General features: G+C 44.4%; 1 protein-coding gene across 2 annotated transcripts in view; it reads right to left on the bottom strand.

The window, feature by feature from the left end:
• Positions 1-25,993, bottom strand: part of EPAS1 (endothelial PAS domain protein 1) — a 178,608-nt gene that overhangs the window by 50,531 nt on the left and 102,084 nt on the right. The window contains exons 3-7 of one of the 2 annotated variants that reach the window (XM_032770228.2): positions 15,151-15,302; positions 13,536-13,620; positions 12,667-12,785; positions 12,358-12,560; positions 9,117-9,209 (exon numbers count right to left, since the gene is read on the bottom strand). In XM_032770228.2, the coding sequence (XP_032626119.1) occupies positions 9,117-9,209; positions 12,358-12,560; positions 12,667-12,785; positions 13,536-13,620; positions 15,151-15,302 (652 nt within the window). The remainder of the gene's footprint in view (positions 1-9,116; positions 9,210-12,357; positions 12,561-12,666; positions 12,786-13,535; positions 13,621-15,150; positions 15,303-25,993) is intronic. The other variant, XM_032770229.2, reaches the window with a different exon arrangement.

The following is a 25,993-nucleotide window of genomic DNA, read 5'->3' as shown; positions in this document are numbered from 1 at the left end:
TTTTTTTTTTAAATATTTCATTTAACTATTTTAGTTAAACCAATTCTAACAAAAACAAATCTGATTTTAAAAAACTTGAATGTTTAACTAAATTCAAAAATTCATATGCTTGTTTTGTTAAAATATTATATGTTTGCTGTTGAAGAAAAAAATCCAGAATACATTAATGTAGTTGTTTTAGTTAAATAAAACAATTTAAATATCTGCCTGGTGATGTTCTCCTCTTAATACAGCATGGCAAGAAAATCCTCCAAATATTAATGATTAATCTGTTGAATGAGAGAGATAGTTCACCTTCCAGTGACTTCATAAATATCTTCTTCAATTACCTTTGGTAAATGAAATAACCAATCATTCATTGATTTTCTGATATAGCTGTAAAATTACTCTGAAAAGTTTTCAAAATAAATCACTTTAAAAATATACCTTCTAACAACAAAACCTACATCTATCTCTAAGTTGTGAATAATATGTATTAAGGTTATAACAACCAACAAGAATGCACTTTTATGTAGAAATCCATGATTAAATCGAGTCTTCCTGACTAGTGATTTCTATCATGGTTTAAATCAAATCCACCCTGCTCCCAACCAAGATATATATATTTGTAATAACTGCCAAAGATCATGCAGATCTCAGATTGAACTATTCAGTCACATCAGACATTGCAAACCATGCACCACCAACCATCATAGGCAGTAATTCTGACCATCTCTTGCAGATGAAAAGGGTGCCAACGATGAACAAAAAATATGGTCAACACTCCTGCTGATACTTGCTTTGTGTTCTTAGTTAACAGCTGTATTTCAAAGGTTACATGGCTGCCAATTAGAGGAATAGTAGTAATTTTAGTTGAGAACATATGGGTCGTTGGAAAGCACTTTGCTATCCCTTCTACCTCTCTTTTCAAATGTAAGTATTTATGGAATTTTGCTTTCGATGGACTGCCTCTTGTGTTTTATTACCTGAATCTTTCTCTCAGTTACATCCAGAGGGCCAGTTTCTGAACTCAGTTATTCTGGTAATAACCAACTGCCATTTTATCAATGTAGTTTTTACAGCTGTTCTACTCTTTCCTTTTTTAATTGTAGTAAAAACATTGTGAGATATTAGTGACACACAGCAAGGCTTTGTGGTTAAGGCACAATACTGGAAATCAGATGATCTGGGGTCTGTTCCTAGATCTGTCAGTCACAGACTGACTGTGTGACCTTAGGGAAGTCACTTCACCTCTTTGCCATTTAGTAAAATGCATGCATGGAATATTCCCTACCTCAAAAGTTGTTGTGAGGCTAAGTTAATTAAAGGTGAATTGTAAAGGGCGTTTTTATTAAATTGGTCTTGCACCCCATTGTACTCCTTTACAATATATAAAGACAGACAAAGCTTTTTTGATACTTCCCACTCACCTCCCATTTTTTACCTCAGAACAGCTCGTGGAAGAAGCTACTACCCAGCATAAATAAGGATGGCAGTATACAAAGCATATCCCATCCCTACAGCCCCCCTTGTGGTGAGGCATAATGCTGCAGGCTCATCCTGCCTTAGTTTCCCCAATTGGGTCACCAGTAAATTCACTTTAAAGGATCTGGGCCAAAGGAAGCCAAAACTGACTAACAATAAGTACGTCCCCTTTACAAAGGAGAGGGAGCAGCTATAACAACAGTTCACAGGGCCCTTACCTCAGGACCCTGGTCCAGAGCCCCCAGACTTGAAAGTTCACAGACAAAGTCTCTGAGCCTGGCCAGGCTAATCCCCTGGAGTCTAAAATAGCAAGCACAGCCCATTGCAGTATGTATGGCTTCTAGTCCCCTATCTCCAGCTCAGCTTCTCTGTGGTGTTACACCTCATATTCTTCATAGAAATACTGTTCTGATATGAATATGGCCTAAGATATATTTTATGCAAGATGTGTCTTGTAAGGTATCATTGGAAAGGTTATGATGTACTGAATGTGATTATCCAATTTGTATGCATGTATCCTTTCTGTATCTAAAGTTAGGAATGCTGACTATGTAACAATTACAGCTGTGTGTTTTTGGGAGACACCTACTGGACAACCAGCCATCACAGCTTTGATGGGCCATTAGGAAGAAACAGTAAGACTGTGAAGAGACTAATCTCTCTCCTTCCTGAGAGGCATCCTGGGATGTAGCTGTGACACTACCATATCAGGTGGTCTTGTCACCTGATACAAAATACCACCTTTGACACTGCTGGTACTTTTCCTCTGTAGGGGGAGGGGGATCAAACTACAGTTTCCCACTTTAGGTAAATCCCTTTTAAGGCTGGGGAAGGGGTTAATCTGGACTCTCCTCCATTGCTTACCCAAGAAGAAAGACTACTGAAAGTACCCGGAGGGATGAAGGACCTAACCTGAGGGGAAATGCAGGGGTGAGTCCAGACTGAGACATGGGGGTCCAGTTTGTAAGAAGAAATAACTGGAACTCTCAGCTACAGAAATGCTACAAATTGTCTAAAACAACATATAGGGTGAAAAATTACTTCTTGAAATCAATCTCTTAAAGACCTTAAGCTTAGTATGCGCATTTTGTTTTATTTGCTCAGTAATCTGCTTTGTTCTGTTTGCTATCCCTTATAATCACTTAAAATCTGCCTTTTATAGTTAATACATTTATTTTGTTTATAACATAACCCAGTTCGTGCAATTCATATCTTGGGGGGAAGGGTGCAAGAAGCTGTGCATATCTTTCTTCACATTGAGAGAGAGGGTGAATTTTTATGAGCTTGTGCTGTGCAGATCTTTCTATACAGGAAGGTTGGCACCTGAGTGCTGGGGTAAGTCCCTTAAGCTGAGTCTTCCCAGAGCTGATCTTTGTGTCTGTGTCTTTGTGCAGCTGGGTGTGGCGGTGCCTGTGTGTGTGCTAGAGGAGGCTTAAGAGCCTGGCTTAGCAGGACAGGGTAAAGGGGGCCCAGGCTGTTGGAACAGGCAGTCTCAGTGCATCAGGTGGCACCTTAAAGGGGGGCAACTCATCACAAGCCCCTTGAGATGCTTTTAATGACTTATAAGTTGTGACTAGGCTTAGAAAAATGGGTTGAATGGCTACAGTATTTTTGCCCAAACTAGATCATGAACAAACATTTTTGTTTTAAGAACTATCACAATGCATCCAATTCAGATATTTCAGAACAAAACATTCAGCTTACAAACAATTCTGTTCATTTGTGTTATTTTCAGTTGGCTTTTTCCTTCCTTGGTTTGTAATTCCAAGAGACATTAAAGATACAGTGACTTCTCAAAGGTCAAGGCTAAGGGCTAAAAATACTGTGGTAAAGTCTTTCCCTTCCCCATTCCCCATGTTTCTGGCAGGTTGAAAATGTAATTGGTAGGGTGTGCAAATGTCACAGAAGCCCAAAATACAATTAGACACATAAATGCATAAATTCTAAGGTTGGGAGGCACCCTTGTGATCATCTGATATCCTGTACAACATGGGCCATACAATTTCAGGCAATGATTTCTGCATCAATTTTAAATAACTTGTTATTGAATTACGATTTCTGCATCAATTTTAAATAACTTGTCATTGAATTATCTTTGGGGAAGAAGACCTCCAATCTTGATTTAAAGACTCCAAGTGATGGAGAATCCATCACAAACCTAGGTAAATTGCTCCAATGGTTAATTACTCTCACTAAAAATGGGCATCTTATTTCTAGTCTGAATTTGTCTACCTTCAGCTCCCAACCAGTGGATCTGGCTATGTCTGCTAGATTATAGAGCCCTCTGTTAACAGAAATATTCTCCTTGTCTACATACTTACAGACCACAATCAAGTCACTTCTCTCAACCATCACACATTCTATGCAACAGTGTCTCAGGAATTCTATGCTTTGGAAGATAAGAATATACTTCAAAATTATCGAACAAACTGGAGAAATGGTCTGAAGTAAATAGGATGAAATTCAATTAGGACAAATAAAAAGTACATCAGTTAGGAAGGAACAATCAGTTGTACACATACAAAATGGGAAATGACTGCCTAGGAAGGAGTACTGCAGAATGGGATCTGAGGGTCATAGTGGACCACAAGCCAAATATGAATCAACAGTGTAACACTGTTGAAAAAAAGTGAATATCATTCTGGGATGTATTAGCAGGAGTGTTGTAAGCAAGACACAAGAAGTAATTCTTCCACTCTACTCCGCACTGATGAGGCCTCAAATGGAGAATTGTGTCCAAGCTTATTCCCCATACTTCTCACATTAGTATACAGACATCTAAGATATCGATTTGATTACCCCCTTGCCCTCAGCCAGGTCTGTCTTGTCTCTCCATTATCCCTGCTATAACTGCCCACGCTCCCCCCATATTCTGACTGTTCTCCCAGATCTCCATGTTTTTGACTTATCTGTGGGCTTTGGTCATCTGCCCAATTCGAACCTACTTTAAAGCCCAGTCTGTATCCAAATATGTTCTTCTCCTTCCTCGATAGGTACATAAGAACATAAGAATGGCCATACTGGGTCAGACCAAAGGTCCATCCAGCCCAGTATCCTGTCTACCTACAGTGGCCAATGCCAGGTGCCCCACAGGGCATTAACATAAGAGGTAATGATCAAGTGATCTCTTCCCTGTCATCCAACTCCACTATCTGACAGATAGAGGCTAGGAACACCATCCCTGCCCATCCTAGCTAATAGTCATTGATGGACCTATTCTCCCTGAATTTATCTAGTTCTCTTTTAAACCCTGTTATAGTCCTAGCCTTCACAACCTCCTCAGGTAAGGAGTTCCACAGGTTGACTGTGCGCTGTGTGAAGAAGAACTTCCTTTTATTTGTTTTAAACCTGATGCCCAATAATTTCATTTGGTGGCCCCTAGTTCTTATATTATGGGAACAAGTAAATAACTTTTCCTTATTCACTTTCTCCACACTACTCATGATTTTATATACCTCTATCATATTCCCCTTTAGTCTCCTCTTTTCCAAGCTGAAAAGTCCTAGTCTCTTTAATCTGTTCTCATATGGGACCCGTTCCAACCCCCTAATCATTTTAGTTGTCCTTTTCTGAACTTTTTCTAATGCCAGTATATCTTTTTTGAAATGAGGAGACCACATCTGTACACAGTATTCAAGATGTGGGCATACCATGGGTTTATATAAGGGCAATAAGATATTCTCCATCTTATTCTCTATCCCTTTTTAAATGATTCCTAACATCCTATTTGCTTTTTTGGCTGCTGCTGCATTCTGCATGGACGTCTTCAGAGAACTATCCACGACAACTCCAAGATCTCTTTCCTGATTAGTTGTAGCTAAATTAGCCCCATCATATTGTATGTATAGTTGAGGTTATTTTTTCCAATGTGCGTTACTTACATTTATCCACATTAAATTTCATTTGTCATTTTGTTGCCCAATCACTTAGTTTTGTGAGATTTTTTTGAAGTTCTTCACAGTCTGATGGACCCCATCTCTGCTTAGCAGTCCTTCTTCCTAGAACAGCATCCCATGGTCTAGGATGCTGAAGCCCTCCTGGCAACACCATCCTCGCAGCCAGGCATTCACCTTCTGGATGCATCTGTCTCTGCCTAGGTCCTTACCCTTGACCAGAAGGCTCGAAGAGAACACCACCTGCACTCCCAACTTCTTTACCTTTACTCCCAGAGCCCAGTAGTCACTTCTGATCTGCTGAGCGTCATACCTCACAGTATCATTAGTGCCCACATGGATGAGTAGCATGGGGTAGTAGTCAGAGGGCCTGGTGATCCTTGAGAATCCCACCATAACATCTTGGATATGGGCCCCTGGCAGGCAGCATACCTCCCGGGATGCCATGTCAGGGTGACAGATGAGTGCCTCTGTCCCCCTTAAAAGAAAAGTCACCAATCACCACTACCCTATGTTTCCTCCAGGGAATGGTGGCTGCGATCCTCCTAGCCTTGGGGGGTACATGGCTTCTTCTTCTCTACCTTTGGGGGGCAATTCCTCATTGCTCATTGCTAGGGCAGCATATCCATTTTCTATCACTGTGGTGGGTGAGTTGGGAGTAGGGGTGGAGCACTGCGTGATGCCAGAAACAATCAGCAGCTAATGTCCTCCCTGTGACAGAGCCATATCTTCCTCCCCAGTGGCGTGACAGCAGTCCTCTGTAGCTGGATAGCCTCCTCAGCCTTGGAAGTCTCCATGCAAATACTCTCAAGGAATTCCTCGTGGGCACGGATGCTGCTCAGCCGAGCCACCTCCTCCTATAGCTCTCCCACTTGCTTTCTGAGAGATTTGACCAGCAGGCACCTTTCAACACTGGATGGTCCCCCAAGCCTGGCTTTCTGTGAGTGGGAAATGCAGACCACAGTCTATGCAAATCCACACCAGGATCTGGGTAGAGGCATCCAGGGTTAGGTTGTCTGTCTGGATACAGGTGCAGATGGAGGAGACAAGAGCAGTGTTGGCACTGGTGATACGGCCTTTCCTAACCATAATGATTATATTATATCTCCTTCCCACAAACTCCCTCCCAAACTCCCGTTTGTGGTCCCCTGTTTGCTAGCTCCCCTTGGCTGCTCAGCTTCTGGCTTTTAAGGCCTACTCTCCTAGGTCAGGGGAAGGATGATCGCAAGGCTGATTGAGGCTAATCAAGGATGATCAAGGAAGATCTCCTCACCTCAGTCCCTGGAAAAATCACGGAGCAGGTCCTCAAGGAAACCATTTTAAAGCACTTGGAGGAGAGGAAAATGATCCGGAACAGTCAACATGGATTCACCAAGGGCAAGTCATGCCTGACCAACCTGATTGCCTTCTATGATGAGATAATTGGCTCTGTGGAGATGGGGAAAGCAGTGGACGTGATATATCTTGATTTTAGCAAAGCTTTTGATATGGTCTCCCACAGTATTTTTGCTAGGAAGTTAAAAAAGTATGGATTGGATGAATGAACTATAAGGTGGATAGACAACTGGCTATATTGTTGGGCTCAACAGGTAGTGAGCAACAGCTCGATGTCTAGTTGGCAGCCGGTACCAAGCGGAGTACTCCAGGGGTTGGTCCTGAGGCCGGTTTTGTTCAACATCCTTATTAGTGATTGGGATGATGGGATGGATTGCACCCTCTGTAAGTTCACAGATGACACTAAACTGTGTGTGTGGGCGGGGGAGGTAGATATGCTGGAGGGTAGGGATAGGGTCCAGAGTGACCTAGACAAATTGGAGGATTGGGCCAAAAGAAATCTGATGAGGTTCATCAAGGACAAGTGCAGAGTCCTGCACTTAGGATGGAAGAATCTCATGCACTGCTATAGGCTAGGGACCGACTGGCTAAGCGGCAGTTCTGCAGAAAAGGACCTGGGGATTACACTGTACGAGAAGCTGGATCTGAGTCAGCAGTGTGCCCTTGTTGCCAAAAAGGCTAACGGCATATTGGGCTGCATTAGTAGGAGCATTGCCAACAGATCGAGGGAAGTGATTATTCCTCTCTTTTTGGCACTGGTGAGGCAACATCTGGAGTATTGCATCCAGTTTTGGGCCCCCCACTACAGAAAGGATGTGGACAAATTGGAGTGAGTCCAGCGGAGGGCAACAAAAATTATCAGGGGGCTGGGGCAAATGACTTACGAGGAGAGGCTGAGGGAACTGGGCTTGTTAGTCTGCAGAAGAGAAGAGTGAGGAGGGATTTGATAGCAGCCTTCAGCTACCAAACAAGATGGAGCTCACCTGTTCTCAGTGGTGACAGATGACAGAACAAGGAGTAATGGTCTCAAATTGCAGTGGGGGAGGTCTAGGTTCATAGAATCACAGAATCATAGAATATCAGGGTTGGAAGGGACCTCAGAAGGTCATCTAGTTCAACCCCCTGCTCAAAGCAGGACCAATTCCCAACTAAATCATCCCAGCCAGGGCTTTGTCAAGCCTGACTTAGAAACCTCTAAGGAAGGAGATTCCACCACCTCCCTAGCTAACCCACTCCAGTGCTTCACCACGCTCTGAGTGAAAAAGTTTTTCCTAATATCCAACCTAAACCTCCCCCACTGCAACTTGAGACCATTACTCCTTGTGCTGTCGTCGGGTACCACTGAACAGTCTAGATCCATCCTCTTTGGAACCCCCTTTCAGGTAGTTGAAAGAGCTATCAAATCCCCCCTCATCCTTCCCTTCTGCAGACTAAACAATCCCAGTTCCCTCAGACTCTCCTCATAAGTCATGTGCTCCAGACCCCTAATCATTTTTGTTGCCCTCCGCTGGACTCTTTCCAATTTTTCCACATCCTTCTTGTAGTGTGACTCCTAAAACTGGACACAGTACCCCAGATGAGTCCTCACCAATGTCGAACAGAGGGGAATGATCACATCCCTTGATCTGCTGGTAATGTCCCTAGGTTGGATATTAGGAAACATTATTTCACTAGGAGGGTGGTGAAGCACTGGAATGGGTTAGCTAGGGAGGTGGTGGAATCTCCAGCCTTAGAGGTTTTTAAGGCCTGGCTTGACAAAGCCCTGGCTGGGATGATTTAGTTGGTGCTGATCCTGCTTTGAGCAGATGACCTCCTGAGGTCTCCTCCAACCCCAATGTTCTGTGATTCTATGATTCTCTGATCCAGGAAACAAAGGCTCAAACAGTCTCCAGACACACAGTCCCAGCTGACCCTGTAACCAAAATAACCTGAAAGAGAAGGAAAAACACAAACAGCCAAACAAACTCACTCAGCCCAAGATTAGTACTTGCACTTTGTTCGTTCAGCAGGGGGATTTCCTTCTCCCGCTCTCAAACTCCCCTGTTTGCAGTCCCCTCTTCACTATGAGTCAGCACTGTACATTTTTTCAGCAGCAACATCTTGTTTTTAAATGATACTACAACAACTTTAGGTTTTCAAATATATTTTTAAATGATCTGGTTATTATAGTGAAGTGATCTCATTACAACATCTCATGAGCCAAATTTTCAAAGGTGCTACATAAGTTGTTCTCAAGGAATTTCCCTGTGGGAATTCAGCTTTTGAATGTGCATGAGTGTGGGGATGTGTGCACACAATCAAGATCATATAGAAACTTTGAAGACAATTTAGAACTCTCTTTTGACAATCAGGCCTTTCTGTTAATTCTAAGAGCTCCCCACACATCCACCAATGGATACTTGCAAGCGCATGGTGCTCATCTACCTGTGTGTTTCACATTCAGTCCACTCTTCACTGCTGGGAGGCAGGGTATCACTAGTCCCAGCCCTTGCATTCATTCTCTGAGAATTCAAACATCTTTTTAAAAAACAAAAGAAAGTAAGGCAGCTACCTTACTGCTTTCTCCCTGTCCAAGCAGAGTAGACTCATGTTGCAATCTTCAGAATATATTTCTAATAATGATATGTTTGCTACTAAGTCTGAAGGAGGCAATGATCTCAGTCACAAGTTGGCTTTATCCAGTCATATAGTACATTTCTAATCTTTCTTACATTCATAGCTGCCAAAATTACTAAGTTCTGTGACTGCTTCACAACAGTATGTAAAATACTAAAACTCTTACTTGCAACCATTAAAAGTCTTCAAAGCACCAAAGACATTAACTAACTAAATCCCCAATCCTGCACACACTTCTGCATATGCTTAACATTAAGCATGTGTAAAGTCCCAATGACAACCATGCTGATTTGAATGACACTGCTCCTGTGTTGCATGTGTATGTGTACGTGTTTGCAAGACTGGGGCCAATAGTCAACTAGAACATAATACCATTGGTAAAACCCTGAAATGTAAAGTATAACCTGGTGTCAGAGTCGGTAGAGGGCAGAAATATTGACCCAAAAGTTGAAAGTTTGAGACAAGACTTTTGGTCCTGGGTCATTATGTCAGAATCACCAGAAAAGTGCCTGATCTTGCTAAATTAAAAGGGGAGGAATAAACATCAAAGATTAATTGCCTTTCACTTGGCAAAAGAAATGCATCTCTGCTTTATAGCTGTAGCAAACCTATTACAGAATTCTTACAAATTCTCCATTGGAAAATTCTATCCCTACGGGATTAGCCAGCTGGTAACATACTGATCCAAGTGACCCAGAAAACAGCACTTAATTTGTATCCACAAAATACGGGAAAGCACATGAGTAAGGGCTCTAGGAACAAGCCCATATATTAACTCACTTTTTAAAAAACAACAAAAATGGATTTATGTTACCAGTAAAGCTCTTAAGATCTAAAGGGCAAATGCTATTGCTCTGAATTGTCTCGTCTTCTAACAGTGAGCTTGCAATATTCTACTTGCCAAGGGAGAATATGTATTTATTTTAGATTTGAGAGTAAAAATCTCATTTTTCCCCCTTATCATCAATCATGATGCTAAAGGGCCAGGGAGCAGATTTTGGCCCAATTCAGAGGTGAGCATAAGTGAACCAAGTAGGGTTGCCAGGCCTCCAGTTAAAAGTCCAGTCAGTAGCACTTGTAGGGGCTAAGGAAGCAGCCAGCATGTCCCTGTGGCCCCTAAGCACAGGGGTGGCCAGGGGGCCTCCACGTGCTGCCCCAGCCCTGAGCTCCAGCTCTGCAGCTCCCACTGGCCGGGAAACCATGGCCAATGGGAGCTGCAGGGGTGGCGCCTGCAGACAGAGGCAGTGTGCAGAGTGGCCTAGCCGTGGCTCCGCCTAGGGGCTGCAGGAACATGCCTGCCACTTCCGGGAGCAGCTTGAGGTGAGCACTGCTTGAAGCCCGCGCCCTGAACTCCCCCCTCTGCCCCAGCTCAGAGCCCCCTCCTACACTCTGAACCCCTCATCCCCAGCCCCATCCCAGAGTCCATATTCCCAGCCAAAGCCCTCACCCCCTCCCATGCCCCAACCCCCTGGCCTCAGTCCAGTGAAAATGAGTGAGCGGTGGGGCGAGAGAGCGATGGAGGATGGAGTGAGCAGGGATGGGGCCTCGGAGAAGTGGTGGGGTAGGGGCAGAGGGCAGGGGGCAGGGCAAGGTGTTCAGTTTTCTGTCATCAGAAAGTTGGCAACCCTAGAGCCCAGAGAGCACTTATGTTGGTGTACAGTACACCTCCTTCCAATCCTTCCTGGTCATGCATGTTACACCAGTTTAAACTAGAGGTCACCAACTGGTCCTAGAGGATCTCCCAGTCAATCGCAATCTCTGGTGGTGCATCGTGGCTGCCACTAAGGCAGGCTCCCGGAAGCAGCCAGGATGGCCCCTTGGGGCAGAGGGGTCTCCCTCTGCGTGCTGCTCCTGCCTGCAAGCACGGCCCCTGCAGCTCCCATTGGCAGGGAACAGGGAGCTGTGGCCAATGGGAGCTGTGGGGACGGTGCTTGCAGAGAGGGGCAGCACGCAGAGCCACATGCCCTCCACCTTCTCCCAGGGGTGCAGGGGCGCCCTGGGCCCTTCCAGGAGCGACATGGGGCCAGGGTAGGCAGGGAACCTGCCTTAATGGCAGCCACGCTGCACTGCCAACTGGGATCCACCAGAGGTAAGTGCTGCCTGGCGAGAGGCCACACTCCATACCCCCTCCTTCACCCCGAACTCCTTCCTGCACCTCAGCTTTCAGCCCTGAGCCAGCCTCCTGGAGCCAGCACCCCATACTCCCTCCTGCACCCCAACACTCTGTTCCAGTCCTGACCTCTCTCCCAGAGCCAGCACCCTGTACCCCCTCCTGCACCCCAACCCCCTGCCCCAGGATCAGCCCAGAGCCTGCTCCCACACTGCAAACCCCTCGGCCCCAGCCCAGAGCCCACAACCTGGTGAGAGTCAGTGAGGTGGGGGGATGGAGTGACAGGGAGGGAGATGGAGTGAGTGGGGTGGGGTTTTGGGGAAGGTGCAGGGCCTTGGGGAAGGGGTGGGGTAGATCCTGGGTTACCCTTAAATTCAAATAGTGATCTTGGACATAAAAAGGTTGGAGACCACTGCTCTAGACTCACCTCTATAATCTCACACGCATTTACTAACATGGGTTTTACAATCCTTCCCTTGTGCATCACGTCCTAATTTGACCCTCTGTGCCTAAATTGGTAAATTTTAATTACAGTTTTCCAAGTTTGTGTGGAGATTACAGTTGGCATGTGTAGGAAAGAAAGGGATTGTCTCCCCACCCTATGAGACCTTATAGAAACTCCTTTCCTAGTGTTCAGGGTGGCTTGGAGAACTATGGTACAGGAAACTAGCCACCCAGTGAAGGAATCATCCCTGCTTAACCTGTTGATTTCAAATTAGAAATCCAAATGGAGACTGACATTGCTCAAAACTGTTCCTCTCCAGGACTGCAGGAACAGCCAATGGAAGAATTTCACTCTTGTTAGTGTGAAATAATTTAACCTGTTCAAATACAAAGAACATTGCAAAGGAATACTGTGGTTTCCTATTAATTGATTGTTTTGTTAATAAAGATAAATCAGAAACTTCCTAGGCAAGGAACAGTCAGTAGATTCTTTACCTGTCATCACAGTAGGTAAATTTCATGTCCATGCTATGGCGACTCAAGAAAGTCTTGCTGTCCAGTGGGATATCCATGCTTGATGGGTGCTGAATAGGTTCACACATTATTATAAGGCAGGTGAGGAGAGGCTCCTTATACCCACACAGGGTGTGAGGAGGGCAAGTGTTATACACCTTAACTTGTCCAGTGCAGTGCAAGACCTGAAACAAATAATGATTTTATAACAAGGCATTAGTTTAAAAGGTACTTGCTGAAAAGACAGTCTGACTTTCATCAATAAAACTTGCTATGGCTAAAAGGTGATACCTTCCATGTGGCGGATTTGAGGTTCACAGTTCTGCCTCTGTTGGTAACAGTGCATTTCATTCTCATGAAGAAGTCACGCTCTGGGGATATCTCTTTGTTTTTCTTTCCAAAGCCTGGACCTAAGGTGAGGAAAAAAGGCAATTCCTTGACTAATAAGCTTTTTGCACAGGCTGGGGGGGTGTTAGTGTTGCTTTTTAAAATTCTCTCTTTTATTTTTAAGCATAAAGGATTTGTAGATAACAACAGATGGTTTGGTTCTCAAATTGTTACCTTTCACATCAAGACCTGTGCCCTGCGCATTCTTGGTTTAAGTAATATTTAGCATGAGTGTGAAAAAAAAATCCTATCCTAGGATAAAATATTAGACCTTTCTGCCACTTTAGTCCCATTTGAACTCCATGCTAAGTCCTCAAGCGTGAAAACTACTTCATGTGAGCAGACTCCTGTACCCATGCAGAGCATCACAGAATCAAGCAGGGTTCTGTACAAGGGCAATGGTCTACCCATGCAGAGCAGTTTGCACAGGTTTGGGGTGTAAAGACTTAAATGGTACGGGAGCCCTGTTCATTTTTAACCCGTATTTCAGCCTAAGGTACATAATCTTTGTGAACTACTGCAAGTGAGGACATTGCATTTGTTTTAGCTTAGAAACAAGAAAGCACCAGAATACACAGTTCTTAGTGCTGTTACATTTAATCACAAAGTTTTAAAAACAGTGGAAATGATGTTGATGCCAAATACTACTCCAGGCGTTAACATTCCCATTTGCCCGTGACTACTATCTAACTTCTGCTATCTGTTAGTTGCTTTATTGAGGTGTTTAAAAGGCAAAGAAGAGAAAACATCAACGATTTGAACTTTTTTCTTACCAGTTTTCAAACTCAGATTCTCTCGAATTTCCTCATGGTCACATGGGTGGGTAAAGTCAAATATGCTATGTCCAGTTAATTCCACCTGTTCAGGAAACAATACATATATTTAGCCAAAAGTGAGGAGAATACATAAAATTTTACAATACAGAAGACTGTTTTGGAACACTGATTCATTCAATGTGATCAGAGAAAAGGCAAAAGCAATACAACATGCCTGAACTTTTCTTGATGATCATTTCAGTTCCTCACATTCTTTTACCTGTTTCCCTAAGGTATGATTTTTCTGGGGCATTTTTGAGGCTATTTCGGGTAACAGCAAAATAAATCTTAAGCTTAGAACTATAAGCTAGATATCCTCAACACACTAGTCAGTCAGTGAAACTAAGTCTATTTACACCAACTGAAGATCTGCCCTAAACTATTAAAACCAGAAATGATATTGGAGATACAACGTGCCGAGTTCAACCTCGCTGTGTGTAACTGTCATGGTGTGCATATCAGCAATAATTTTAGCCTACTATTATTTGTCAGCTATTATTTAGATTCTATACCTTGTAGACTCAATTATGCATTTTGATTTAACCCTTAAACTGATTGGTAACTTACTTCACCAATGCGAAGGGCCCATTGACTTCAATAACCTTTGGATCCAGCTGACAACATCCAAATAATCAGACTGTATGTGGGAGAAGGGCAAGGGAACCCGGGGAACATAACACCACAGCTCTCCCACACATGCTGCAGTCACTGCTTCAGGCTCTGGACTGGAATGGCAACTGCAGCTCCTGAATGCCATGTGCAAGATATGTAAAGACCACTGGATTAGAGCAAGATAGACCCTGTGGCCCTTAGCTCTGTCTGTCCCTGACCCATCTTCTCACAGTCTTTGCAGGGCCACTCCCCTACCTTGGGGTATATGTGGTGCTGAGCAACCTCTGCACAGCGACTCCCTGCCCTGCACTTATGGCAGTCAATGGCTCCCCATGCCACAGGTGAATCTTAGCATAGGCAGTGCCTCAGGCACTGGGGCACTTTGGTCCCTCCTCTTCTCTCCCTGTGGCACACAACAGTTTAGTCTCCTGCGGGCTACAATGTTTTGGTATAATTTCAGCTGTTGGGTTTTGTGCGTGGGTGCTGGATGCTGTTGGTGGCCTGTGACATACAGGATGTCAGACTAGATGACCTCATGGTCCCTTCTGGCCTTAAAACTATAACTCTGACATTAAAAAGATCCCTCCTAACCCCAAACAAACCACTCCCCTATCAAAAAAAAACTGTGAACACAGGCCAGTCTTATAGCCTCCAAATCTGGGGCCTAGCAGGACAAATGGGAAATGGTGTTCCAGATCTGAGAACCCTTCACTGAGAATATCCTGCACCTAGGCACCTCAGTTTTAAATGGAGAGGCTGACAGCTCAAGGTGCTGATTCAGAGTGCTACAGTGTCACACAGGGGCTACATTTGCTCACTGTGTCTTTCACTGAATGAGATCATAGCTTTATTAAACAATTTGAATTAGTCAGAAGCACAGTGAAAACAGAGAAACTACGTCAAGGTTTCTAGGAATTATGTGACAATGGCAGCTCTTTGAAAGCAGTAGGGAACAGATTACCTGCGTGAGGCCCATGTATTTGTTGATGTTCTCTGACAAGAAGATCATGTCTCCATCCTGTGTCACCACAGCAATAAATCCCTCCAAAGCTTTCAGGTACAAGTTGTCTATCTGCTGGTTTGTCTCTAGGTCACTCTCATTGTCAGCACATACTGAAACAAAAGGAAAGTGGCCAAAAAAATCAGTTTTCAGAGCCATCATTTTTCTGCTTACTTTCTAATCACACCAAATAACAAAATGCTTTTCTGATGCCAGCATGTTGGTTATAGAAAAACCCTCTGGGTGCATTCTTGGGGAGGATGACAGCTGGGTGGGCTATCTGCATTGGGTCTCAAGGGGACATGTCCATAGTTAGGAAGAGAGAAGACATCTTTTGTAAAGGTGAAGAAACACTTACCTTACAGTAACTATAGTTCTTCAAGAAGTGTTGTCCATATATATATTCCACTGTTGGTGCACATGCACCCAGTGCATTCACATTCAGATTCTTTTGGCTAGCAGTGTCCTTTGGGGGCCACATCTGTAACATGAATGTCCTTGTGCCTCCATAAAGGGTGGGGCAACCCCAACTGCTCCTCAGCTCCTTCACCAATATAGAAACCAGGTGTTGTGAGACTCTCTGCGGTAGCAGGGAAAGAGGGCGGCTCATGAACTAGATATGGACAACATATCTTGAAGAACCACAGTTACTGTAAGGTAAGTAACTATTTCTTCTTCTTCTTTGAGTCCTTGCCTATATATATTCCACTCTTGGGACTCACAAGCAATAACCTATATCATAAGAAACGGGCACTAGGAGACTACCTAAACAATGAACAAAGCGTGGCCCTACCAAAATTAGCATCAGATTTTGACATTTCCACTATGGAGTAAAGCTAGGAAACTATGAGCACTGGACCCTAAGTACAGAGCTCTAGCATTGGACTATTTCTCAAAGCAGCAACAGAAGCTGCTTGCACTCTTGTAGAGCGAGCTGTCACTCTCACTGGCGGCTCTACGTTTCCTAACTCATGGCACAGTCGGATATGAGTAGAAATCCAGTCAGAAAGCCTCTTTGTTGAAATGGCCTGACCTTTCACTCTGTACCCATAAGGTATGAACAGTCTGGGGGATACCTTAAATGGCTTAGTTCTGGCCTTGTAGAAAGAGAGTAACTAAGAACTTCTAGGGCATGAGGCTTAGCCTTACCTTTGTTTGGGGAAAAACATAGATGGGAGTATAAAATGGTGTTTAGATAAAAATCAGAGACTACCTTGGCAAAAAACTTTGGGTGAGGTCTCAAGGACACCTGGTTTCTACAAAAAAGTGTACATGGGGGCCCTTGCACTAGTGCTTGCATCTCTCCTAGCCTTATGGAGGATAGTACTGCTCCCAGGCAGACTGTTTTGATGAAATAGTGATTGTGTAGCTAATGGTGCAAAGGGGGGGCCCATTAATTCTGTCAGTACAATATTTAGATCCCAAGGAGTGGGACATTCTCTGACTGGGAGATACACCCACATACAGTCTTTTAAGAACCAAGGCACCAGAGGGCATGAAAATGTGGAATACCTTTATATTGTTCTGGGGGAACATGCACTGACATATCCAGGTGATGACCACTTGGATGACACAGAGTCTTCAACCAGCCTTGCATGCAATGAAGATGAAGTCTGTCATGCTGCATTACATAGGTGGAGGAGGCCATTGTGTCCCAAAAGTCTGAGACAAGTCCTCACCAATATCTTGGGATGAACTTGTTAAGTAGACGGACAGGTCTTGGAATCTCTCTCGTGGAAGATAGTCATTTGAGTTATTACCTCTAGCTCAGGGGCGGGCAAACTTTTTGGCCTGAGGGCCACATTGGGTTTCTGAAATTGTATAGAGGGCCAGTTAGGGGAGGCTGTGCCTCCCCAAACAGCCAGGTGTGGCCCAGGCCCCACCACCTATCCGACCCCCTCTGCTTCTTGCCCCCGGAAGGGCCCCCCCAGTACCCCTGCCCCATCCACCCCTCCCTGTCCCTTGACCACCCCTGGATCCCCTGTCCCTGATTGCCCTTCACTGCCCCATCCAATCCGTTTCCATTCCTGACTGCCCCCAGGGACCCTTGCCCCCATTCAACCCCTGTTCCCTGCCCTCTGACCACCCCCAGAACCCCTGCCTCATCCAAGCACCTCTTCTCCCTGACTGCCCCCAGAATCCCTGCCCCTGACTGCCCCCGCTGCCTCATCCAATCCCTCCTCTCATTCCTGACTGCCACCCTGGGATCTCTTCCACATTCAACCCCCCTGTTCCCCATCCTCTGACCACCCGGACCCCTATCCACACCGCCACCTCCTGACCACCACCCCGAACTCCCCTGAAATCTATCCAGCCCCCCCTGCTCCCTGCCCCCTTACCGTGCAGTCTGTAGCACAGGTGGTTGGAGCACCAGGACAGGCAGCCACACCACCTGGCTGGAGCCAGCCACACCCCCACTCAGTACAGAGCCCCACGTCAGGCCGCGGCTCTGCAGCTGCGAGACCCAGCAAGAGCTCACAGCCCCACTGCCCAGAGCATTGCACTGGCGGCGCAGTGAGCTGAGGCTGCGGGGGAGGGGCCGGGGGCTAGCATCCTGGGCCAGGAGCTCAGGAGCCAGGCTGGATATGGCCCACAGGCCGTAGTTTGCCCACTTCTGCTCTAGCTGGAGAGGCAACTGTACGGTAAATTGGATGGAGAGATTTTTTTAGGTTCAAGCACCAAAGCTGCCTCGGCCATGCTGGAGGTACACCATGATTATCCCTTGCATGGGAATTAGTATTGACTTTTCACCTCTCTAGGTCTAAGAGAGAACAGAGACCGTTGAATGGGGTCATCTCACTGTTGATTCAACTTTTCTTTTGTTAAAGAGGCTTAAGAGAGTAGCAGATGGTCTGTACAAGATAAACCTGCACTTCTTGTCCTCTGAGATAAGCTGCCACTACTGATAGCCATTTTTGTGAATATCCTTGATTCCGTCAATAGATTAAATGGTAGCAACCTACACTGGCAGTACAAATTGCCCACTTGAACTCTCATACCTTCTGTGGGCAGGACAAATTGCTATATGGAAATAAGCATCCTGGCAGTCATATGCTGTGTACCAGTCAAGTGGATTTAAGGTTAGAATTATCAAGGACAGAGCCACCTTCCTGACCTTGAGCTTGTGAATAAAGGTGTTCGGCTGCCTCAGGTCCAGAATAAGGCACCAGCTCTCTTTCTCTTGAGGCACTTCTTCCATTGCTTTGGGATTTAGAAATGACTGCACATCCTGATGTAGCCTGCTGTCATGAGAGGGGCCTGAAAAGGGATGGAGAAGATGTATGGGGATTGTGGCTGAGGGTGGTCTGGAATAGGATGGAATAACCTTTTTCTATGATTTTCAGGGTACAGGGCTCCCTAGTGATGATGATCCAGATCATATGAAAATGAAATAAAAGATTCTCGAAAGGAGGGGATAAAACAGGAATATCCAGAAGAATATGTACAGTGCTCCTGACCAAGCACTTAGATCTGCTGCCTTGATGAGGTGGATACAGATTACTTCTTTTTGTGGAATTTTTGGCACTTTCTTGGAGTTTCAAATTGTCTTTATTGGGTGCCTCTCCTGTGGTTGACGACTAAAGTGCTTCCACTTTGATGCAGGAGTATAGATTCCTAAGGACCTTAGTGTGGTACGTGAGTCCTTCAGAAAGTGTAAAGCTTCATTGTTTTCACAGTGAAAGTATCACATCCCTTAAACGAAGATCCTCAGTTGTAATTTGTACCTCTTTAGGGATCCCTGATGACTACAGCCAAGAGGATCTCCTTTTGGCAACTGAGGTAGCCATAAATCTGGAAGCTGTAATTGTAGATCAATAGCTGCTTGGAGGGTAGTACGCAGCACCAGTTGACTTTTGACCACCAAAGACTTAAAATCCTCCTTAATACCTTGGGGAAGGTGTGACACTTGGCAGACCCGGTGCCAGCTCATGCCAGAGGCCTAGGCCAATTCATTTGATCAGAGTGATGGTTAAATGTATAAGAGTGTACTTAGTGTTTAAACTTCATGAAAACTAGTGGGATGTTACTTGCATTGTTTTCACTTATTTGTATCCCATTATAATAGAGTAGCAAATATTCACCTAGTGTATACCCCTGTAACTACATAACCTATCATATGAGCCATTAAGCAAGAAAGAAGCCTTGTGGAATGCAAATGAAGAACTTTAACAGAAAAGTGCGAATTTCAAAGAAAGCGGTCACTGTATGTGATGTTTGAAGGTCAAAGTCTCAAAATGCATTCCTTACTCTCCGTAATCAAAGGAAAAGTTCACATGTAAAGTGACACTATCAGTTTGATTTCTGTGAGAAGAAGCTATAAGAATGGATTCAAGGAAGGATCCTGCATCTATGGACTATTTGGATTCTTACAGGGAAGGGTGCCAGATGCAAAGCAGAGATCTCCAGAGACGATATGGGCTTCCTGAAAAGACTTGGAAAACTGGCAATTTATTACATCACTGCACCATTTGAAATTACAAACTCTGACTCACCTGTGCAAATATTTTCCATGCTTGAAGCTCTCAATAACTCTCATTTCCTTTTCTTAGCTAATAAATGTTTAGTTAGTTTACTACAGAATTGGCTACTAGTGTTATCTTTGGTATAAGATCTAAAGTACCAACTAATCTGGGTTAAGTGACTGGTTTCTTGGGACTGGAAGCAACCTAAATGTGATGTGATTTTTGGTGTAAGTAACTACTTTATAACAAAATCCACTTTGTCTGGATGGCAAGATAGATTGGAGAGTGTATGGGAACTGTCTGTGACTCCATGATAAGACTGGTATAGTGATCCAGAAGTTCCTATTTGTCACTGGTCGGTGATATCTAATTATAGAACACACCACTAGTTTGGGGTGTCCGCCCTGTTTTCTGACAGTCTTCCCTGAGCTAGGCACTCACAACCATGAGCTATTCCAGACAGCATGACAGACGCTTGTCTGCAAATTTAGATATGAAATCTCAATTCATATAATTGTGCTTCATCAACACGGCCTAGTAATTGGTGAGTCTCATTTGGAGCTGTGATGAAGAATTTTCGATCACTTGATACTGCTTTTTGTTGAATGTCTTATAGTCATCTAAGTCAAGGGAGATGACATAGGTACCACAGTCTCCACAGGGTATGTGGATGAGTCAAGGCAGATGACATAGGTACCACAGTCTCTACAGGCGATGTGGATGAGATGAATGCTAGGATGGGATGGTTTCTATCTGCGACTCCTTGTCAGAGCCATGACCAGACTGTTCAGCAGACTGTGAAACAGACTATGCTTGCTGTAGAGTCCCCTTGTGAGATGGATAAGGTGACCTAGCTCTGGACTGATGCAGACTCTGATTTTCTAGCATGACTCATTCCCCATGGAACCTAATAAGGCCAAGAATGTCAGGAAGCATAAGAGGCAGATGGCCAAGGGGAATACTATAACACACCAGGGAATACTATAACTCTTTGAGATTCTATAGGCTAAGATTCCCTCTCAGGTGTATACTGGTCTTAATACCCAGACCTCAGAGAAGCAGCGAATGAAACCTCTCTACTGCCCTCAGAGTCTGAGGAGGAGAATGAACAGTCATCCTGGAAAGGAGAAACTGTACCAACTGATGGGCTGGGAGATGCCTTAGACTGAACTCTGATCAATATTGCTTAAGTACTCAGTACCACAGGAGCCGGCTCCTCCTTTCCCAGGGGATCTCAACCCCCGCTCAGGCCCAGAGCCCACCTCCACCCCATCTCTTCCTGCCCCAGCCCCACTTCTTCCTGCTCTAGCTCCGCCCCCTTCCCCGAGCACACTCCATCCCCACTCCTTCCTCCAGTGCCTTCTGCACACTGCGAAACAGCTGATTGCAGTGGTGGGAGGCACAGGGAGGGATGGGGAGGAGTTGATCAGTGGGGCTGCTGGCAGGCGAGAGACGCTGGGGGAGATCTGGCTGCCAGTGGGAGCTAAGCACCCACTCATTTTTTTCATGGGTGCTCCAGCCCTGGAGCACCCATGGAGTCGGCGCTTATGCTCAGTACCAGTGTAGGAGCAATGGTTAGTACCGGGGAAGCACCCTCACTACTGCCAATAGCAGGGAATCTGATACTGAAGAGACTAGTAGGTGTTCTGTACAATGCCTCAGTACTGAAGATGTTGGTGCCACAGAGAGCTGAGAGGATGACATCAGTATTGGGGTGGGTAGTACCGGGAGCTTAGTCCTGAAGTGATATAAGAACAGCCATCTAGCCCAGTATCCTGTCTTCTGACAGTGGCCAAATGCCAGGTGCCTCCAAAGAAATAAACAGAACAGGTAAACATCAACTGATCCATTCTCTGTTGCTCATTCCCAGCTTCTTGCAAACAGAGGCTAGGGACACCATCTCTGCCCATCCTGGCTAATAGCCACTGACGGACCTATCCCCCATGAATTTATCTAGTTCTTTTTTGAACCCTGTTATAGTCTTGGCCTTCACAACATCCTCTGGAAAAGAGTTCCACGGGTTGACTGTACATTGTGTGAAGAAATACTTCCTTTTGTTTGTTTTAAACTTGCTGCCTATTAATTGCATTTGGTGACCCCTAGTTCTTGTGTTACGAGAAGGATTAAATAGCACTTCCTTATTTACTTTCTCCACATCAATCATAATTTTATAGATCTCAATCATATTCTGCTTTAGCCATCTCTTTTCCAAGCTGAAAAGTCCCAGTCTCATTAATCTCTCTTCATACGGAAGATGTTCCATACCCTAATCATTTTTCTTTCCCTTTTCTGAACCTTTTTCCAATGCCAATATATATTTTTTGAGATGGGGTGATCACATCAGCATGCAGTATTCAAGATGTGGGCGTACCATGGATTTATACAGAGGCAATATGATATTTTCTGTCTTATTATCTATCCCTTTCTTAATGATTGCCAACGTTTTGTTCGCTTTTTTGACTGCCGCTGCACATTTGAGTGGATGTTTTAAGAAAACTATCCACGACTCCAAGATTCTTTCTTGAGAGGTAACAGCTAATTTAGACCCCATCACTTTAGATGTATAATTGGGATTATGTTTTCCAATATACATTACTTTGCATTTATCAACACTGAATTTCATCTTCCATTTTGTTGCCCAATCACCCAGTTTTGAGCAATCCTTTTGTAGCTCTTTGCAGTCTGCCTGGGACTTCACTATTTTGAGTAGTTTTTTATCATTTGCCAATTTTGTCACCTCACTGTTTACCCCCTTTTACAGATCGTTTATGAATATGTTGAATAGGACTGGTCCCAGTACAGACTTCTGAGGGACACTTCTATTTACCTTTCTCCATTCTGAAAACTGACCATTTATTCCTACAGTTTGTTTCCTATCTTTTAACCAGTTACCAAAACATTACAGGACCTTCCCTCTTATCCCACCACAGCTTACTTTGCTTAAGAGCCTTTGGTGAGGTAACCTGTCAATGGCTTTCTGAAAATCTAACTATAGCCACTGAATCCTCCTTGTCCAAATGCTTGCTGACCCCCTCAAAGGATTCTAGTAGATTGGTGAGGTATGATTTTCCTTTACAAAAACCATGTTGACTCTTCCCCAACAAATTATGTTCATCTATGTGTCTGACAATTTTGTTCTTTACTATAGTTTCAACCAGTTTGCCCAGTACTGAAGTCATACTTACCAGCCTGTAATTGCTGGGATCACCTCTGGAGCTCTTTTGAAAAATTGGCATCACTTTAGCTATCCTCCAGTCATTTGTTACAGCTGATTTAAATAATAGGTTATGGACTACAGTTAGTAGTTTTGAAATTTCACATTGGAGTTCCTTCAGAACTCTTGGGTGAATACCATCTGGTCCTGATGACTTATTACTGTTTAGTTTATCAAAACTCCCTTAAGGACACCAATCTGGGATAGTTCCTCAGATTTGTCACCTAAAAAGAATGGTTCAGGTTTGGGAATCTCTCTCACTTCCTCAGCCGTGAAGATCAATTAAAAGAATTAATTTAGTTTCTCTGCAATGACTTTATCGTCCTTGCGTGCTCCTTTAGCATCTCGATCATCCAGTGGCCCATTGGTTGTTTAGCAGACTTCCTTCTTCTGATGTACTTAAAACAAATTCCTATTACTTTTTGAGTCTTTGGCTAACTTATTTAAATTCTTTTTTGGTCTTTCTAATTACATTTTTAGACTTCATTTGCCAGAGCTTATGCTCCTTTCTATTTTCCTCACTAGGATTTAACTTCCACTTTTTAAAGGATACCTTTTTGCCTCTCACTGCTTCTTTTACTTTGTTGTTTAGCCACAGTGGCATTTTTTTGTTTCTCTTACTATGTTTTTTTTAATTTGGGGTATACATTTAAGTTGAGCCTCTATTATGAAGTCTTTCAAAAGTTTCCATCCAGCTTGCACATATTTCACTTTTGGCGCTGTAGCTTTTAATTCCTGTTTAACTAACCTCCTCATTTTTGCGTCGTCCCCTTTTCTGAAATTAAATCCTACAGTGTTGGGCTGCTGTGGTGTTTATCCTGTCACAGGGACTTTATATTTAATTATATTGTGGTCACGATTACTATGCGGTCCAGCTATATTCACCTCTTGGACCACATCCTGTGTTCCACTTAGGACTAAATCAAGAATTGCCTCTCCTCTGGTGGGTTCTGGGACTAGCTGCTCCAAGAAGCAGTCATTTAAGGTGTCAAGAAACTATCTCTGCATTCCATCCTGAGGTGACATGTACCCAGTCAATATGGAGATAGTTTAAATCCCCCATTATTATTGAATTATTTATTTTAATAGCCTCTCTAATCTCCCTGAACATTTCACAGTCACTATCACCAACCTGGTCAGGTGGTCGGTAATATATCTCTACTGCTGTATTCTTCTTATTAGAGCATGAGATTACTATCTCTAGAGATTCTATGGTACAGTTTGGTTCATTTAAGACTTTTACTTCATTTCATTCTATGCTTTCTTTCACTCCTAGTGCCACTTCCCCACTAACACGACCTGTTCTGTCCTTCTGATATATTTTGTACCCTGGTATTACTGTGTCCCATTGATTATCCCCATTCCACCATGTTTCTGTGATACCTGTTATATCAATATGCTCATTTAATACAAGGCACTCTAGTTCATCCACCTTATTATTTAGACTTCTAGCATTGGTATATAAGCACTTTAAAAACTTGCCATTTTTTAGCTATCTGCCATTACATGATGTAACTGAATGGGACTTTTCTTCATTTGACTATTTCTCATCAGATCCTACCTGTATTTTATCATCACAGGTGCCTGACTGAGTGCCAGAGTTACCCTTTTGTGCCTTGTGCTCCCCGTTCAGCTGAACGTTGGGAGGATTTGTGGCTCCCAAGGAAGGACCTGATGATGGAGACCTAGATCTCTTCCCTCTGTGGACTCTGCTTTTTCCTCCCCTTTGTCCCCTGAGATTTAACCGGGGAAGGAGGATCTTTAGGAACAGCTGTTTCAACTCAGTAAGTAGAAGAGCCAGCAGGAGTCCTTTTAGATAATGAGCACTCAAAGGTTTCTGCCCAAGGCACCCAGGGCCTGAACGGGGACTCACTGACCTCTCTAGCAGGAACTTTTTCAGGTGAGATGCCATAGCTCCTTCAACACACTTAGAAACTAATTTACAGATGGCACATCACTATGTAATGTGCTGCGTACTCGGATACAACAAGCATCTGGTGTGCCCATTACTGAGAGACATTACTGCCAGAATGAAGGGCAACGTGGAAATTTGTGTTCAGTCGTTATGATTGATCCCTGGTTCCCTGTACTAGGGCAAACACTGAGGCAAAACCAAAATTCCTTATTACTGAAGAAAAAAGAAAAGGCTAAAACCAGGGGCTGGCAACCTTTGAGAAGTGGTGTGCCAAGCCTTCATTAATTTAAGGTTTTCATGTTAGTAAAAGGTTTTGCATGTCAGACTGACAGTGCAGGCAGCAGACAGAACCCCAGACTGGCAGCCAATTTGGGGTTTTGTCCACCAGCCCCTGCCAACTGGGATCCCAGCCACTGGTCCCTCTGGCCCCGCTCAGCCTGCTGCCGGCCCGGGTTCTGTCCATTCAGGCCGGTAGTGGGCTGAGCAGGGCCGGCGGCCAGGACCCTGGCTCGCAGCAGTGTGCCACTATAAATCAGCTCGCATGCCACCTTTGACATGCATGCTCCAGGTTGCCGACCCCTGGGCTAACCTAACAATAATCACTAACTGACAGCTATTTATTTACAAAACAATGGGTAAGCTGCACAGAAGGCAAAGAGGGTACTGCCACGGAGAGACAGAACTGAGGGGCAGTTGGGGTCACCCTGCCCTTTACATCCTCAGTTGGAGGTAGGAGGATACACAGGATGTATCTATATTGCAGCTGGAAAGGTGTCTCCCAGCCTGGGTAGACCGACACATGCTAGTTCTGCTCAAGCTAGCATGCTAACCATAACAGTGTGGATGCTGCGGCGTGGGTGACAGCATGGGCTGGCCACCCAACTACAGACACAGGGGGTTGGGTGGGCTTGTATTCACAGAGCTAACCAATACTGCTACCTGTGCTGCAACATCTAACCTATTTTTAGTGCATTATTTGGGCCAGAGCTAGCACATCTGTCTACCTGCCTAGGAGACACACTCCCAGGTGCAGTGCAGCTCTATGCTCAGAGTGCAGGCTTAGCTCCCAATGGACATGGCTGACCGAAAGAATCTGAACTCAAGTGCACTGGGTGCATGCCCTGTAACAGCAGAATATACACTGACAAGCACTCAAAGAATAATGTATTGTTTCTTTATTGCTGTTTAATATTACTGCAGCAACACACAAGG

Source organism: Chelonoidis abingdonii, chromosome 3, assembly GCF_003597395.2.
Source record: "Chelonoidis abingdonii isolate Lonesome George chromosome 3, CheloAbing_2.0, whole genome shotgun sequence".
Classification (NCBI taxonomy): domain Eukaryota; kingdom Metazoa; phylum Chordata; order Testudines; family Testudinidae; genus Chelonoidis; species Chelonoidis abingdonii.
The sequence above is the reverse complement of the archived record's forward strand: the minus strand, read 5'-3'. Positions and strand labels throughout refer to the sequence as shown.